The 18,056-nt window shown below is 38.8% G+C and overlaps 1 protein-coding gene across 3 annotated transcripts in view; it reads left to right on the forward strand.

Annotated features, from left to right (window-relative positions):
- Positions 1-18,056, forward strand: part of SPHKAP (SPHK1 interactor, AKAP domain containing) — a 170,764-nt gene that overhangs the window by 115,823 nt on the left and 36,885 nt on the right. For all 3 annotated transcript variants that reach the window (XM_055300413.1, XM_055300415.1, XM_055300414.1), the window contains exons 4-5: positions 13,449-13,508; positions 15,117-15,251. In XM_055300413.1, coding sequence (XP_055156388.1) covers positions 13,449-13,508; positions 15,117-15,251 — 195 coding nt within the window. The remainder of the gene's footprint in view (positions 1-13,448; positions 13,509-15,116; positions 15,252-18,056) is intronic.

The following is an 18,056-nucleotide window of genomic DNA, read 5'->3' on the forward strand; positions in this document are numbered from 1 at the left end:
CAGATATCTCATTTGTAAATATCTTCTTTTCTGTGGACTGTCTTTTAGTTTTGTTGATAGTTTCCCTCACTGTTCATAAGCTTCTTATCTTGATGAGGTCCCAGTAGTTCATTTTTGCTTTCATTTCCCTTCCCTCTGGAGATGTGTCTAGTAAGGAGTCGCTATGGCCGATGTCAAAGAGGTTACTGCCTGTGTTCTCCTCTAGGATTTTGATGGTTTCTATCTCACATTTAGGTCTTTGATCCATTTTTAATTTATTTTATGAAAAATTCTATGCCAACAAACTGGGCAATCTGGAAGAAATGATAAATTCCTAGAAACAAGCAAATGATAAAAAGTGAAACAGGAAGAAATAGAAAATTTGAGCAGATCCATAACCAGCAAATAAATTGAATCAGTAATCAAAAATCTCCCAACAAACAAAAACCCAGAGCCAGATGGCTACCCAGGAGATTTCTACCAGACATTTAAGGAAGAGTTAATATCTATTCTTCTCAAACTGTTCCAAAAAATGGAAATGGAAGGAAAACTCCCAAAGTCATTCTCAACATTACCCTGATTCCAAAACCAAAGACCCCACTAAAAAAGAGAATTACAGGCCAATATCCTTGATGAACATGGTTCCAACATTCTCAACAAGATACTAGCAAATCAAGTCCAACAGTATATTAAAAGAATTATTCACCATGAGCAAATGGGATGTATTTCTGGGCTGCAGGGCTGGTTCAATATTGACAAATCAATCAACGTGATCCACCAGGTTAATACAAGAAAAGATAAGAACCATATGATCCTATCAAGTGAAGCAGAAAAAGAGAAAAAACATTTGACAAAATACAGAATCTGGTGTTTTTTGTTTTTTTTTTTAAGATTTATTTATTTATTTGAGGGCAGACTGGGTGGCTCAGCAGTTTAGCACCACCTTCAGCCCGGGGCCTGATCCTGGAGACCTGGGATCGAGTCCCATGTCGAGCTCCCTGCGTGGAGCCTGCTTCTCCCTCTGCCTGTGTCTCTGACTCTGTGTGTGTGTGTGTGTGTGTGTGTGTGTGTGTGTGTGTGTGTCTCATGAATAAATAAATAAAATCTTTTAAAAAATTATTTATTTATTTGAGAGAGAGAGAAAGTGCATGTGAGCAGGGGGAGGGGCAGAGAGGGAGGAAGAGAGAATCCTCAGACTCCCTGCTGAGCAATGCCCACACTTGGCTCAGTCCCAGGACCCCAAGATCATGATATGAGCTGAAAATGAGAGTTGAATGCTCAACCAACTTATCAACCAGGCACCAATACAACATCCATTCTTAATAAAAAATCGTCAGCAAAGTAGGCATAAGTGAGACATATCTCAAAATCATAAAGGCAATATACAAAAGACCCACAGCTAATATCATCCTTAATGGGGAAAAACTGAAAACTTTACCCTTATAATCAGGAACAAGACAGGATGGTCACTCTCCCTATTGTTATTTTACATCTTACTGGAAGTCTTAGCCTCAGCAATCAGAAAACAAAAAGAAATAAAAGCATCTAAATTGTCAAGGAAGAAGTCAAATTTTCACTCTCTGTAGATGACATGATATTCTATTTAGAAAACCCAAAAAACACCACCAAAAAATTGTTAGAACTAATACATGAAGTCAGCAAAGTCGCAGAATATAAAATCAACATATAGAAATCTGTTGCATTTCTATACACCAATAATGAAGCAGCAGAAAAAAGAAGTCAAGGAATCGATCCCATTCACAGTTGCACCAAAAAGAGTAAGAGAACTAGGAATAAACCTAACCAAAGAAGTAAAAGATCTGTACTCTGAAAACTATTAAACACTTATGAAAGAAATTGAAGGAGACACAAAGAAATGGAAAAACATTCCATGCTCATGGACTGGGAGAACAAACATTGTTAAAATGTCTATACTATTCAAAGCAATATACATATTTAATTTCAATCTCTATCAAAATACCATGAGCACTTTCACAGAGCTAAAACAAGCAATCCCAAAATTTGTTTGGAACCACAAAAGACCCCAAATAGCCAAAGCAAACCTGAAAAAGAAAAGCAAAGCTGGATAGCACATACAGAAGAATGAAACTGGATGACTTTCTTTCACCAAAAATTTCTACAAAATTTAAAACCATGAAATATTTACATTCATGTCATTACATTACATTTACATTTATATAAACTGATAAGCTTTCATGCACTGTATTAAGAAATGGGGATGCTCACGTGGCTCCACAAATTAAGCATCTATCTGCCTTTGGCTCAGGTCATGATTCCAGAGTCCTGGGATCAAGCCCCGAATTGGGCTTCCTGTTCAGGTGGGGAGCCTGCTTCTCCTTCTCCCTCTGCTCCTCCCCTGGCTCATTCTCTCTCTCTCTCTTTCTCTCTCTCTCTCTATCATAAATAAAATCCTTAAAAAAAAAGAAATTGGAATTATGCATTGGATCCTAGTGGTTCCTTTGTATAGATAAAAGTTGGTGTTTCCTCATCCTGATTCAAGATCTTTGAATAAAAGAGACGCTGTTGTGTCTAGGTCTGTAAGTTCTCTCAAATAGCACCATTCATATTTAAGGACTTAAATTAATGATTAGACAGTGGTTGATGTTTTTAACTTGCCTACATTTCTGCTTGAAAATTTTTTTTTTTACTTCCATGTATGCGCTTGGCTCCCTTCTTTATGTCCATTGGAATCATCCACTGGCTTTATGGTGTGTGATACCAGGCAGCACTCATACCCTTGGTGTACATTTGGATCATTTAAGTCATTACTTCTCTTGGAAACAAGAAGGACATCATTTCTTAATTAAATCTTTTATAGCCCTAACACTCAAGGTGGCTATCTGTATTTATATTTACCCCAAACATAAGTAATGAAGATTTAGAAAAAAATGATTTAATGTTTTTCATCAATAAATAATGTGTACATAATTAAATGGGAACAAAGATTTATACCAAGTAAATAAGATGTGGGTAGAAGTGGGAGTAGCTACATGCAAGGACCTAAATTTTAATCACTTTATGATCTCAGAAATAGCTGCACTTTTTAAAGATTCTACCTCAAATTATTAAATTGGGCCTTGTGAAATTGACATTTTTGTGCAAACTCTGAACAGCAACTTCAAATAATTCAGCCTTATGGACAATAACCCAGAAATCATAAAATGTCACCCAGTATTCTCTGATGTTCTTTACTTTATATTTCATTTAGTCTTTCTAGAAATTCTGTAAAGTATTTTACTATCTCCCCCTTAGACTAGGATCTAGCAAGCACAGAGCTGGACTTTGAAGTTCAGCTTGTGTGTAGGCAAAGCACAACCCCCTGCCTCTTCTGCCTCAAAGACAAAAAAAATGTTTCAGCCATGTAAGGTGAGCACATTCTCCCAAGGGCCAGCTAAAGAGTCGACATAGATAAGTCATTTTCCATGTCTGGAATTTTCTCCATTGTTCTTTGGTAAAACTTACAGAACTTTAACACTCTGAACAATGATGTGTCTTCTACGTGGAAACCACAGTTATTTAAAAATATTTGAAAACGAGGTGGGTTTTTGTTACATAGCCTGCTTGCTTCTCCAGTTCTTGTTAGTTCTTTTATCATACTTTGGGGATCTGGGTTATTCCTGGCTTCCATAATTCAGGAACAGCCCTGTTTCCTCTGCCATGCTTTCATTTGAGCATACTTATCCAGATTAAGGATAGTTAAAGGTTTGAAATGAAATCATCCAAGAGTGGTATGAGCTTATTAAAAAAAAAACAGTGTAAGTACAATGAATTTTGAGGTATAATATGTATAAAATCATCATATTTAACTTGATAATGGGAAAGAATTTCATGTTTTGGCCATGAGTGATTTAGGATCAGCAAATAGATCATCTCAACTACCACCTCCCGAGGTCCATCTCATCTATCAGAAGATATGAATTCTCTGCCTCCTCCCCCCTGCTCAATAGATGCTCTACATACCCCAGAAAAATATTTTCCCTATTAAACTTGTTAATAGATTTCCGTGGCTTACTTGCAGTAGTCAAAGTGAAGAGTTGAAAAGTCATCTTGATTCAAAAATAAATCAGAGGTTTGATGATGAATAGAGAGTCCTTCACCATCATCCGTGACATCTGTAATGATTCATCTGCTTGATATTTGATCAACATTTGGCTTTTCTTTGCTTGTACTATTCCAGAGCATGACTCCCGAGAGCTCAGAAATTTATCTCAGCTCTTTATGTATTAGAAATCTAAATAACCTCTGTGAGAGAAAAGTAAGACAGGTGGAACCAAGTCTATCATGTACTCCTTTTCCCTTCAATTTAAAATACAAACAAGTAAAACTACCAGATAAATTTTGTTCCAAGGGAAATTTGACTCATCTCTGTCCCCACCATCCTTGGACACCATTTTCCCTTAAAACTACCCCTTTCAGTGGAAGAAGAGGACAAGAGAAACCTCTCATCACCGAAGAGATGAGAGATGACAAAATTATGGTCAAAAAGCATGTGTGTGTGTGTGTGTGTGTGTGCACGCTTGCGTGCGTGCACACAGATTCCAGAGGGGAGGTAAGTAGAGGATCTGTGAAATAGGTGAAGGTGATTGAAAGGTACAAACTTCCAGTTATAAAATAAATAAGTCACTATGTGAAAAGCACAAATAGGAAATATAGTCAATAATATTGTAATAAGGGGGACCTGGTGGCTCAGCAGTTCAGCCTCTGCCTTTGGCTCAGGTCATGATCCCGGGTCCCGGGATCAAGTCCCACAGTGGGCTCCCCACAGGGACCCTGCTTCTCCCTCATGTCTCTGCCTCTTTCTCTGTATCTCTCATGAATAAATAATATCTTTTAAAAAATAATATTGTATAAGTTGGGTGGTGACGGACAGTGACTGCACCTAGCATGCTGAGCATAGCATTGTCATGTATAGAATTGTGGAATCAAAACATTGTAGAAAATTTTATCGGGTATCCCTGGGTGGCTCAGTGGTTTAGCACCTGCTGTCGGCTCAGGGCGTGATCCTGGAGTCCCGGGATTGAGTCCCGCATTGGGCTCCCTGCTTGGAGCCTACTTCTCCCTCTGCCTCTGTCTCTGCCTCTCTCTCTGTGTGTGTCTCTCATGAATAAATAAGTAAAACCTTAAAAAAATTATCATTCACCCCAAAATATATCAAATGACTGACTCTGGTTATATGAAATGTCCAAAATAGGCCAATGTGTAGAGATAGAAAGATGAGTGATTGCCTAGGGCTAGGAGGAGGATTTTGGGGGAGAAATGGAAATTCATTGCTAATAAATGCATTTCCTTTTGTGGATGAAGAAATATCCTCAAGTTGGTTGTGATGGTTGCACAATTCTGTGAATATAATACAAACCATTAAAGTATATTTTAAATAGGTAAGTCACATGGTATGTGAATTATATCTCAGTAAAGCACATCTTTAAAATGGAAATATAAAATAAATATAGTGTGTTCTTCAACTGGTAAATGTATATCAAATATTGTATATAAGTATATCCTTTTGTTCCCAAAGAAATGTCTTTGGAAACAACAAAAATAGAGGGAAAATGAATAATTTTCTTGAGTAGCATACTTAGGTTAGCAATAAAATTGGCTTTATGTATGGCTAGTTAAAATACCTGGCGTTGTTTAGGAATTCTTATATCTTTTACTGAGTCTCTCATCGCAAACTGCTTGAATAGTTGCCTTCAAAACAGCAATTCAAAGATATTTTTTAAAATATTGACAGGTTAGAGGCGCCTCGGTGACTTAGTGGTTGAGCGTCTGCTCGGGTCATGATCCCAGAGTCCCGGGATGGAGTCCCACATCGGGTTCCCCGAAGGGAACCTGCTGTCCCTCTACTTGTGTCTCTGTCTCTCTCTGTGTGTCTCTCATGAATAAATAAAATCTTGTTTAAAAAGAAAATAAAATATTGACAGTTTAGGGATCCCTGGGTGGCGCAGCGGTTTGGCGCCTGCCTTTGGCCCAGGGCGCGATCCTGGAGACCCGGGATCGAGTCCCACATCGGGCTCCCGGTGCATGGAGCCTGCTTCTCCCTCTGCCTGTGTCTGTGCCTCTCTCTCTCTTTCTGTGACTATTATAAATTAAAAAAAATAAAATAAAAAAAAATATTGACAGTTTAAAAAGCAGAAATTTGACAGTCTCCAGTGAAAGTAAAGCTCTAGATTTCATTTCGTGTGATTACCACAATCATTTTAAAGCAATAATAAACTGGACACAAGTGCAGTTATCATTCCAAATGTTGTGTGTCTGACAGCATTATGGCATAACAACATTGATGCATAAATCGCCATGTTAGTTATCATTGGTCTAAAATACTAACAAAGGGAAATACCATATTCTTTCAGAGATAATTTTGGTCCAGGGTCCTGAATCTAGTAGGAGCCTTTTGGTTGGGGTAAGAAAAGAGGCAATTTTTTCTTCAGATTTCTCAAGCAGCATTTTGATACCATCAAGTTAAGAGATCCCATCCTCTCTGCATGGCCAGATGGCTGCACTGTTAGAAACTGCCGAAGGAAGGGATGAGTGGATGAGTTTCCTCTAAGATAAAACTTAAGTATATAATTGATCATAGTAAACATTCAGATGCTCAGATTTTAAAGGCAATTTGACATCATGTGTCTTATTAACATTTTCTAAGCAGGACCTCCATAGAGGATGATTGCCTTGCCTTCACAGGCAGTAGCTGACTTCAGGAGAGATGAGAAAGTACCCAGCAGAAGTCAGAGGCCCCACCCTCTGGACCACACGCCTGCTAACATGCCACCCCTGGCTTAGCAATTTGCCCCTCCTGGACGCATAATGCAATGGCATTTCTCAACTATCACATTAATTATCTGAAGAGTCCATAAAAAAAAATAAAACTGTCCACACACAATGAGAGTTGGCCCTTGACAGTCATCATCAGTTCTTTTTCTGTGGTTTTAATTCAAAATGTCAAACCTGAGTTTTGTATATGACATACAGTATTGTTTCTGTCTTATACGTTTTTGTCTCACCTAAAATGGCTTTTGTCTGACTTCTACAATAAATACATAATAAATATTTAAAACCATTTAAGTACAATTAATGCACAAAAGGTGCTATGAATTACAATCCATTTTAAATTATTTATTTTTTCTTGTTTTACTACATTTTCTTTTTTTTTAAAGATTTTGTTTATTTATTCATGAGAGACGCAGAGAGAGAGAGCAGCAGAGACACAGGCAGAGGGAGAAGAAGCAGGCTCCATGCAGGGAGCCTGACGTGGGACTCAATCCCAGGTCTCCAGGATCATGCCCGGGGCCGAAGGTGACGCTAAACCACTGAGCCACAGAGGCTGCCCTTCTTTTTTTTAATTTAAATTCAATTAGCCAAAATATATTACATACTTAGTTTCCAATGTCATATTCAGTGATTCATCAGTTATGTATAACACCCAGTACTCATCACATCAGTGCTCTCCTTAATGCCTGTCACCCAGTTACCCCATTCCTCCTCCCTCGTCCCCCTTGGCAACCCTCAATTCGCTTCCTTTTTTAAAAGATTTTATTTATTTATTCATCAGAGACACAGAAAGAGGCAGAGACATAGGCAGAGGGAGAAAGAGGCTCCATGCAGGGAGCCTAATGCAGGACTCAATCCCAGGACTCAGGGATCACTAACTGTGCCGGAGGGCAGAGGCTCAACCACGGAGCCACCCAGGTGCCCTTCAATTTTTTTCCTAGAGTTAAGAGTCTCTCATGGTTTTTCTACCTCTCTGATGACTTCCCATTCAGTTTTTCCTCCCTTCCCCATGGATCCTCTGCACAGTTTATTATATTAAATTTTAATGTTAACCTTTTCCTCACAATTTCTTGCAACAAAATACATCTCTCTTTTTTTTTTAAAGACTTATTTACTTATTTGAGAGAGAACACATGGGGGTAGGGTCAGAGGGAGAAGAAGAGAATCTTAAGCAGACTCCATGCTGAATGGGGAGCCTGATGGGGCCTCGATCTCAGGACCCTGAGATCATGACCTGAGCTGAAACCTAGAGTCAGAAGCCTAACCAACTGTACCACCCTGGTACTCCTACATCAGAATATATCTTATATCACTATTTACTAAAATTCCATAGTGAAATTTAATTTTTAAACAAGCTTACATGATTCTCTATTTATGAAAAGGAACTTATATGAAATAATTGGTATTGCTTGACTAGATAACCCATAATACTAAACAGAGAAAACAGCATTATCACCTATGAACATTAAAATGGTTAGGATGTACAAGTAACTTTGGAAGAGTATTCCATTAGGTAGCATAAACACCAAAATCATAAAGTGACATCATGTTCTCAATTATACTTATTCTTCCAACATTATTTTAAAACTGTAATAATGACAGAAGAGAGGCATTTGCATTTGAAAGGTACATACAACCTCATAATTTGCTTTGTTAAGAAGGCAAGAAAAGAAGTGTCTGTGTTCTCCCCGTGATGGTTTGTGTTTCCATCTGCCTCGGCTGAGTATGTCTGCAGTTGGTCTAAACGAGGACATGTGCAGACACAACATGAAATGTAGGTTCTAAATTTTTTTTTTATTTATTTATGATAGTCACACAGAGAAAGAGAGGCAGAGACACAGGCAGAGGGAGAAGCAGGCTCCATGCACCGGGAGCCCGACGTGGGATTCGATCCCGGGGCTCCAGGATCACGCCCTGGGCCAAAGGCAGGCGCTAAACCGCTGTGCCACCCAGGGATCCCCTGAAATGTAGGTTCTGTGAAGAGAAGAAGCTTCCATTGCAAGAAAAGTGTTAACACCTTTTACATGTGTTTATTACCAATTGTGGTTCTCAACATTTAGGGTTTTGTTTCTGTTGTTTTGGGTTTTTTGTTGTTGTTGTTTTTTGTTTTGTTTTTAGCAAATCCTTATTCACAGAACAAAGAAGCCAATCTAAGTACTTCAAATAGTACCAACTTCTGGATTAACATTAGCTTGGTTAATTCTATAACTTCTCCATCTATTCCCTTATATCCTTACTGGAAGAAAACTTTGTTTATTGACAACATCGAAATTCACGACGTAAATAAGGAAAACAATTATTACAGGGATGACACCTGTGATAACTGAGACAGTGCTTCCACTCCATGGGTGCATGTGCCTTTATCAGCATTTATTGAGCACCTACCAAGTGCCAGACTTTGCTAAACACTAAGAATTCAGGGCTTGCCTTCATGAATAAATAATCTAGGGAAGGGTGAAGGGAAATGAACTACATTCAAGAGATTATTAAGTAAACTCACATACTTAAAAAATATTTCCTTGGATCATTTGGTATATTTGCATTTGGACACTTGGGCATTTTACAGATCACTCCAGTGTGACATGAAGTGTCAACACAAAGAATTCACATCTTACTCCCAATTGGTTGCTATCTCTGACATACAGCCTCAACCTCCCTGCCCACGGAGTTCTCTCCAGAACCTGAGGGACCCCTTTTGACACACAGCCCATAGAACCATAGTGTGGAGTCTCCCTGGCTTTCATATTTTTGACATAGAACACTCACTCTAAACCCCTAGAAGTGTATTTTCAACTTCCATTACTAAAAGTTTCCTTTTAACACCCCTCACCCCCCGGTAACACAGGGAGCAGCCTCACCTGTTCAGCAGCACAAACCTCTCACCCCACACCCGCCATGCCCCAGCTGTTCTGAGCACATGCTTTTTCTCATTTTTGGATTTCAGTGTTGGTGGATGCCTCAATCTCAAAAAACCCTCAGGTCTTTCTCAACTCTTACTGCACAGAGAGAAGAACATAAAATTATGATTTCTTCTTTACTTCAGCTCTTTAAAAAGTTTGCAGAATTATGCCCAGAGTCTTCATAGTGTAGAAAGAAAGGCATTGTGCTCGCCAACTTTGGCCTCACTTCTGGAATTTCTCTAAGACGTGACTCTTGCCCTGGACTTCACAGCCTTTATCGTCTCCTTCTCTTCACTTTAATTAATTCAGAGCCTCTTACTGTCACTCAACAGGTGCTTATCAGAGGGATTTCATCCATTCATTGTTTGTGCCATTTTAGATATGTCCTGCCTCCTCCACCTTGAATCCAGCCTTCTCTGCAATGCCATTTGTGATTGACCTCGTTCTCCCACCTTCCTTCTCCAGCACGTAGGCCTGTCACTTCTGTAATACTTAATAATGTGCTTCATAGATTTAAGAAATGTGTTCTGCCTCCAGACCATAACTCCGTGAGAGTAAGAACAATACCTGGTATTGTTTGTCTTCTCAGAACCCAGCATCAGAACCATACGTCTCAGAAACATGGAGCTCTTTGTTCTCTCAACTTCCACAAACCTCTCACCCCACACCCACCATTCCCCAGCTGTTCTGGGCACAAGCTTTTCTCATTTTTGGACTTCAGTGTTGGTGGGTGCCTCAATCTCAATAAGATCTCAAGGTCACAAAGAGTGAACAATAAAGAGAGTGATACCATTACATGGACCATTTTAGCAGGATGTGGATTTACTGTAAAATCATCAAAGCTGAAAATTCAGGGCTCATCTGGTGCCCAGGCCACTCTCCCAGGAGCTCACATGGTTATATATTTTTGTGAAATTTTCAAAAGGAAGCTATTTTAACTACAGTTATCTCTTTCCAATTAGATTCTCACTATATCTTATTATGTTGAGAGTCATTGGAGTGACCCACAAACATGTGTGGGGTCTGGCTTGGAAATTGAGTGTAGTTGTGTTTATATGAGATAAATTTATGTGGCTTGAGGTCACTTTAGTGTATAGTTAAAGCCATTGCTGGCCATGCCTGTGAGTAATGGCTCTCAGGAATATTTTTACCATGGACAGTGGGAACTCTGCCAGATATTGAGACATGAAGGTATCAGGTCAGAAGTGGTTTCACAATATAAGGTATGTCCTACTGTTTCCAACACTAGAAATATGTAGAGAGTGGAGAGAAAACAAGATCTATGTGCCAGAAATTAGTCTGTGGAGAATTCTCCCAATCAGACATGTGAACTTATAAACACAAGACTGGGTTCTCATTGATGCCTGGTCAACAAAGAAGTTCTCTCCTGCAGGAAATTTACTTGAGAGCCTTGAAAATTATAATTGCACCATATGCTTTTTAAATTTTTTAATGGGAATCAAACAAAAGAGAATTTATCCAAATTCTCACGGTTGTAGAGCACAAACTTGTAATAATATTAAGAGTGAGTATGCCTATAACAACTCATATATGAAAGAAATTTTAGAGTGGTTTCCCACTGAATTTGACAACAACTTGGAAAGTGTACAAGATATTATCAATAAAAGTTTGTGAAGCTGAAAAAATCAACTGAAAATATTAAGACTGAATTATCTTTCTGTTTTGTTTAAATAAAATATTATAAAACATCTGCCATATAAAAAGTTGATCAAAGAGTATGGAGCCAAAAGTGTAGGGAAAGAGGATTGTGGAGATGTATTGAGCAGGGGATTAAATATCATTTTTCTGTAAGTTGTCACATTTGTGATATTTGTCACCCTTTTTAAATTTGAGACTTGTTGTGATTTCTTTTCTTCTCCTAGATAAATGAATACTCACCTTTACATCTAATTTAGAATTTCAGTTCAGTTTGCTTTTCCTTTTCTTAAAGAAGTTCTTCAAAAATTGTATATACTTCAGGTCCTAAAAACCTGGATCATCCTCTACCACCAAGATATGGAAACATATATGTGCCAAAGATGAGCAAGTGGTGGTTTATGTCTGATTTTGTTCCAGTCTTGACCTAGCTAGCAAGTGTGGAGAATTTCCTCCAAACGTAGCCAGTTTCACATCACAGCCCAGAATGAATCAAGAGAAGAAAGTTCATCTCAGAGAACAAAAGACCGTATCTGAGGACAGAGAAGTAATTACTATAGATGCCTTTTCTTGGTCTCTGCATTATCCTCCCCCCCCCCCCGTAATAGAAGATAAGAGCCTTGGGTGCCAGGTTAAGATAACACACCTTTCTTTAAGGTGAATGGAAAAATGTCTAATCAGTTAGTAAATGCAGTCCCAGCTGCACATTATTTGGAGCCCCTGAACATGAACAGATACTGAACCAGTTTTCCAAGGGCAAAGTTCCAATTATTGTATGAATATTCACAAACTGCTCTGAATCACGAACTCCTTCCAAGCACCATCTACTATCCCTGCCTCTCTTTGTGCTACCCCTGAAGGAACTCATGCCTGGTTCTTAGTTAGCCATCCTATTAAACCAATGGAGGAGAGCCTCTGAGTGAGAGTGTGGATGGCAGTTCTTCCCCCAAATGCCAATCAGGTTATTCTTAACAAGCAGATACTGTAACCTAGAGATATGCTGCAAGGATATGGTGAGTTCAGAAAACCGGAGAATCTTCCATTGATGGGAATAAATCAGTAGTGAGCTTTACACTTTTGCAATATATAACTAGTGTAGTTCTTAAAGGCTCACCCCAAATGTTCCAATAATGTTCTTTGACCTCAAAAAGAGAAAGGATGGACTCTGAGAAACCATAACCCCAAACAACTGAAATTGAAAGGCCCCATATGCTTCCAAGCACTTAAGTAAGTCCAGACATCTGAATAAATATCCAAATAATGTTATCAGCTTTATATGAGCAAATCAACTTGAGTAAAAAGCTTGAACCACTATGTACACCTGAAACTGATGTAACATTGTGTGTCAGCTGTACTCAATAAATAAATAAGTAAATAAATGAGATTTAAATTAAATTAAGTTAAATTATTCTTTAAAGGGGAAAGGAAAATAATATATCTCACTTCTTTATGTTTTAAGTTTTCTTCTCCCTATCTCCATGCGAATGTCCATAGTAGATTTTTTTTCTGTGGGCTGTGTTTGAAATTTAAACTACGATTTTCTTCTTGTTGTTCTGAATTATTTTTTAATATTGTTGCTCTTGGTTTCATATTCTAGCTTATTCAGACATTTATCTAAGATGGCTAAAAAGAGGCAAAGTATACAATGGGATTAAATAAATTAATGAAAACCATGAAACAAAGAGAAGCCATTTATCATGCACTGGTTCGAAAACAAGAGAAGAAGGGAGAAATGAGAAAAAAAGAGAAATGGAGATAAATGTTTATTGCAATTAAAATCAGAGGTTTAGAGTACATAGTATCTTTTCTCCTATTTTTGAGATTGGATAACCCTTTATAAGACTGAAGATTTTGTTGTGACTTACATTGACTTGAATACAGAGAGACCATTCTTTTTGTGGGGCCATGAACAGAAGAGGGCGTGCGGTGGGGTCAGAGGAATTGTGACTAGGGTGTGAGTGTTTTGCACAGAAGCCCAAAGGTACAGTGGCTGTTTCTGGGCCAGACCAACTGTACGAAACTTGCAGGACCCTCAAATATTTTGCCCCAAATGGATTCCATGCTTTCTTCTAAAAGAACTGCCAGGTTTTTCACTTATTTGGCTGTTTTGGGGCTTTTTCTTAGGTTTGCTTCGTGAACCTGGATGTGAACAAGGATGCATGCAGCACAGAGCACCTGCAGCAGGTAACCCTGGGAACGCGAGCTCTCCAGGAGCTCATAACAAAGGCTTACTGGGCCAACCAGAGAGCCGACATGACTTCATCTATAAATGGCACTCATTCAGTTGGAGACTCTTTGGTTGGGTGGCTTCACCACAACCCATTCCCTGACCCTTTCCCTGCTACTTCCCATGCAGGTTGCCTTCCTTGTATTCGTGAAATTGGCTTTCCCAAGATAACTGGGCTGCTCTCTGAACAGGTGCTTTCCCCTGCCCCCAGACCCTGCTAGATGCTTTCTCCACCCCCACCTCCTTTGCTCTCAAACACCCTGCCTGAGATGACATTTCCAAAGTTTTTCCAAACCTGCTTGATACCAGCCAGCCCTTCTCTGTGGCTCTCAGGTCTGGTCCTTCCTGCTGCTTTGATCAGCTAACTTTGGTTTCCTAGTCTTAAACTCAACTGGGGCTCAAACTCTTGGCATTCTGCAGCAGCTACATATTCCAACTCACAAGATTGAGAGGATCCTGATGTAAATCCTTGACAGCATGCAAGTACTTGAAGGTCCCCTCAGTCCTTTGGAACTAGAGGCAATAGGGGGTCTGATAGGAAGAATTGGTGTGATGTGGTTATCCTTTCAATGCCCAAAGTTGAAGATGATTTGACCTCACTATTTGGTAATTATACCAAATAGTGGTATTATAGTGGTGTGATAACACACCATTTGCAGCTTTGCAGTCGGAACAGTCGGCCTGTGATTACTGTTATTCCTGTAATGTTTTTTTTTTTTCTTGACAATGCTGCACCTGGGTTGGAAGCTTCTCAAACCTAATTGCCCACACAGATTATCCGTAATAGATTTCCACAGAGATTCAAATATCATTCATCTGTGTAGTACTGGAGGGGTTTGGGAGGAAAAATTGTACATATGCTTTCATTTAATGGACTTATGGTGCAGACAGAGTTTGTCAAAGAGACAGCAGGAGAGACCAAAGCAAGTTGGCATCTTGGACTGTGTGTTTGAAGATTTATATGAGTGATTTGAGACAGTCTTCTGCTATGGCTAAGAGTAGAAACTTAGCCCTGATTTAGCTATATGAGCGTGTGTAAACTAATCTCTGGACCTCAGACTACTTATGTGTAAAGAGGGAAGTAATAATGATACCTAATCCATATGGGGGTGTTGTGGGAATTAAGTGTACTAAGATGTAACTTGTACAGTCTTTAGCATAGCACCTAGTACATAGAGTGAAATGAATATTGGAAATTATTATTATTGATACTATGATTATTGACTCTGTTAGAATAGATGATTATAGTCAATAAGTCTCTTATTCCAACTATGAAGAGGATAAAAATCCTACTATGTATACCTGTGCTGTAATAGTAATTAAATGTCTAACTTTGGAAAATTTAGAACTAAAAAGTTTTTAAAGCTTTATGGTTAAGTAATTTTCTGTTCCAATCTAAACCTTTATGCATCAATTTCATACAACCTCTTCTAGTAATAATCTTAGTATATTATCTAATCTATCATTTGTATAAGTTATATATTATTTTTGCAAGTAAATAGTTTTGGGTAGTGCTTTGGAGGTGAAAAGAAATCACCTAAACAAACTAATCTCTTCCTCCACAGAAATTGGTCAATGTTTCACCAGATCTTCCAAAACTCATCAGCTCCATGAACGTCCAACAGCCAAAAGAAAATGAAATTGTCCTTCTGAGTGGGCTAACATCTGGAAATATCCAGGCAGATTTTGAAGTTTCACAGGTAAGAGATGTAATCTCTTGATAAGATACTCATTAGTGATAGGTTGTCTATGGTCAACTCTTGGCACAAGTCGTTATGAACTTCAAATAGATGCTACATGTAAGCTCCCATAGCAAAAGACTTCAAAATCTCTTTGTAATAAAAAAGTCTTCATTTGTATTTCTTCTGAATATGCCACTCAAGAGTTTGACAGAGCTTCTTTTACCTCAACTCCTAACATTTATTATCTTCTCAAGTTCATGATGCTAACTTGCACTTAAACTAGAGCAGACACATTGGGCACAGAATGACTAGTTATCTTGGTTTTCCTCAAATCTATTAAATAATAAAAAACAGACTCATTTTATGTTTCTCAAACAATACCAAAATTCTAATTCATACCGTATGGTCCCAGAATCCTAACATTCCTTCTTTCTTCTTATATTTATTTCTTAGGATATACCAAATGAGCCAGGCTAATAAATACAGGATAGCAACCCCATGGACAGAAAATGAGTTTCCTCGAAAGACTAAAGTGAGTTAGTGAGTGAGTCCTTAAAGAGTAAAATTCCTAGAAGAAATGAACATTACTGGGATGCCTGGGTGGCTCAGTTGTTGAGTGTCTTCCTTTGGCTCAGAGCGTCATCCCAGGGTCCCGAGATCGAGTTCCGCATCATGTTCCCCACAGGGAGCCTCCCTATCTCTGAGTCTCTCATGAATAAATAAATAAAATCTTTAAAAAAAAGAAATGAACGTTACTAAAAATAAAGCAGGAATTCAGATAATATTACTCTCATTCAGTACACTGATCTTCATTGTTATTAGATGAGTCATTATAACATTATTTGAAGACAAGTTTTTACAACTATAAATTGTTTAGTTGATTTGCAGAAACAAATATAAGATTTCTAAAGGCATACTATATCGAAGATTGTGGATATTCCCAAGTAAGTCATGACACATAGTATAGCTGCAGATTAAAATGTTGCACATTTGTTTTCCTTCAATTGTTCTTTCTTGGGTTCTAGTTTTTATGGAAAATTTTAAAATATTCTTTTATTTTTTAGTCCTTCCAAATGTCAAAAAACTCAGATACCTACCCACTATTTCTTGCATCTACTCCAGATGCTTTGTAAAAATTTGCACACAGCCTATTACAACTTGGTAATCAAGACCAGAAAAGGGGGGATCCCTGGATGGCTCAGCGGTTTAGCACCTGCCTTCGGCCCAGGGTTGAAGTGGAGTGGTCCTGGAGTCCCGGGATCGAGTCCCACATCAGGCTCCCTGCATGGAGCCTGCTTCTCTCTCTGCCTATGTCTCTGCTTCTCTCTCTGTGTGTCTCTCATGAATAAATAAATAAAATCTTAAAAAAAAAAGAAAACCAAAATCCTCATTAAAAAAAAAAAAAAGAAAGAAAAAGACTAGAAAAGGGGCACCCAGGTGGTACAATCAGGCCTCTAACTCTTGGTTTCAACTCAGGCCATGATCTCTGGTGTGGTGATCTTGGTGTCATGGGATGAAGCCCCACTGTGCCCTCTCTTGGCTTTGTGCTCAGTGTGGAGTCTGATTGGGATTCTCCTCCTCTCCCTGTGCCCCTCCTGCTCATATTCTCTCTCTCTCTCTCTCTCTAATAAATACTTTTTTAAAAGACAGGAACAAAATTTCTCCTGATCAATCTAATAACACATTTTCTTAGTGAGATAATTGATCACCTGAAAAGAGAAAACAGAAATGGTTCTAGTGCTTTCTCTGTATACTGGGCAAAGTTATGATGACCAATAGGAATTTTCAAATCTGAGTTTTAAAATAGTATATCTGCACCAGGCCTATTAGGATTTTAATTAAATATGACAGAAAATTAGATTATGCATAAAAATAGTATAGCTAATAGGTAGATTGTTAGTGGGACTTGAACAGTGTCATCAGGACATAGATTTTCCCTTGTGGCCTCTTTTGGGCTTTCTCTCTCCTTACCCCGCTATCAGACAGTCTCTTCCCAGGAAAAGTCACTATCCCTTTGGGTTCAAGTGGAGCAAAAGTGAGTTGTCTCCTCCATATGGCTCCCAGCAAAAGTCTAATTGTGTTCTATTGGTTCCCATGTGCCATATGCCTATTTCTGAACCAATCACAATGGCCTGAGGAATGCAGTGTTCCAACCGGCAGGCTGGGTCACCTGCTTGGATCACCTCAGAGTTTGAGGTCAATTAACTCCATGTAAATCACTTGGATTGTGAGTGAGCCAAAACATGATGCCCCACAGGGTATGAGAACCAGAAGAAGACTGAGTGAGGTTTTGTTTCCCAAAATAAACACAGATGTTAATTGGGGTCAGGGAAAGTCAGATTGCCCAGGACTCATTAAATATCATCCATCAAAAACATGCTTAACATCCTGCATGCTTTTCCTAAGAGCTATCAAGAATTGTCTGTGAGCTGTAACACTCTTAAACATTTCATTCTTCTCTGTCCCAAGAGTCCCCACCACTTCTTACATACCCCTTCACCCTTCTGCAGTCTCCCAAAGCCCTACCTCATTTTCTAGGTACCACAATCCATGTTTTTTTTTAATCCATGTGTTTTAAAAGAGCAGTAATTTTGGGGCAGTGTATCAATATTGAATCCCATGTTAGCCAGCCATACCCAGTACCTAATTGTTCACGGATAGTCTCAGTGTGGCTGTCCTGCCTCATGAGAGTTAGTTACCTGTTAATCCACAAGTTAAAATGGAGCTATTGGCCAGGGAGTCTTGAGCTGGGTTTTAGGAGAGGTCTAGATCAACCCCCAGGGCAGAGCTATTGTTCCCAGTGACCCTGTGAAGAAGGGAATC

The sequence above is a fragment of the Nyctereutes procyonoides genome, unplaced genomic scaffold (genome assembly GCF_905146905.1).
Source record: "Nyctereutes procyonoides isolate TBG_1078 unplaced genomic scaffold, NYPRO_anot_genome, whole genome shotgun sequence".
NCBI classification, from domain to species: Eukaryota; Metazoa; Chordata; class Mammalia; order Carnivora; family Canidae; genus Nyctereutes; species Nyctereutes procyonoides.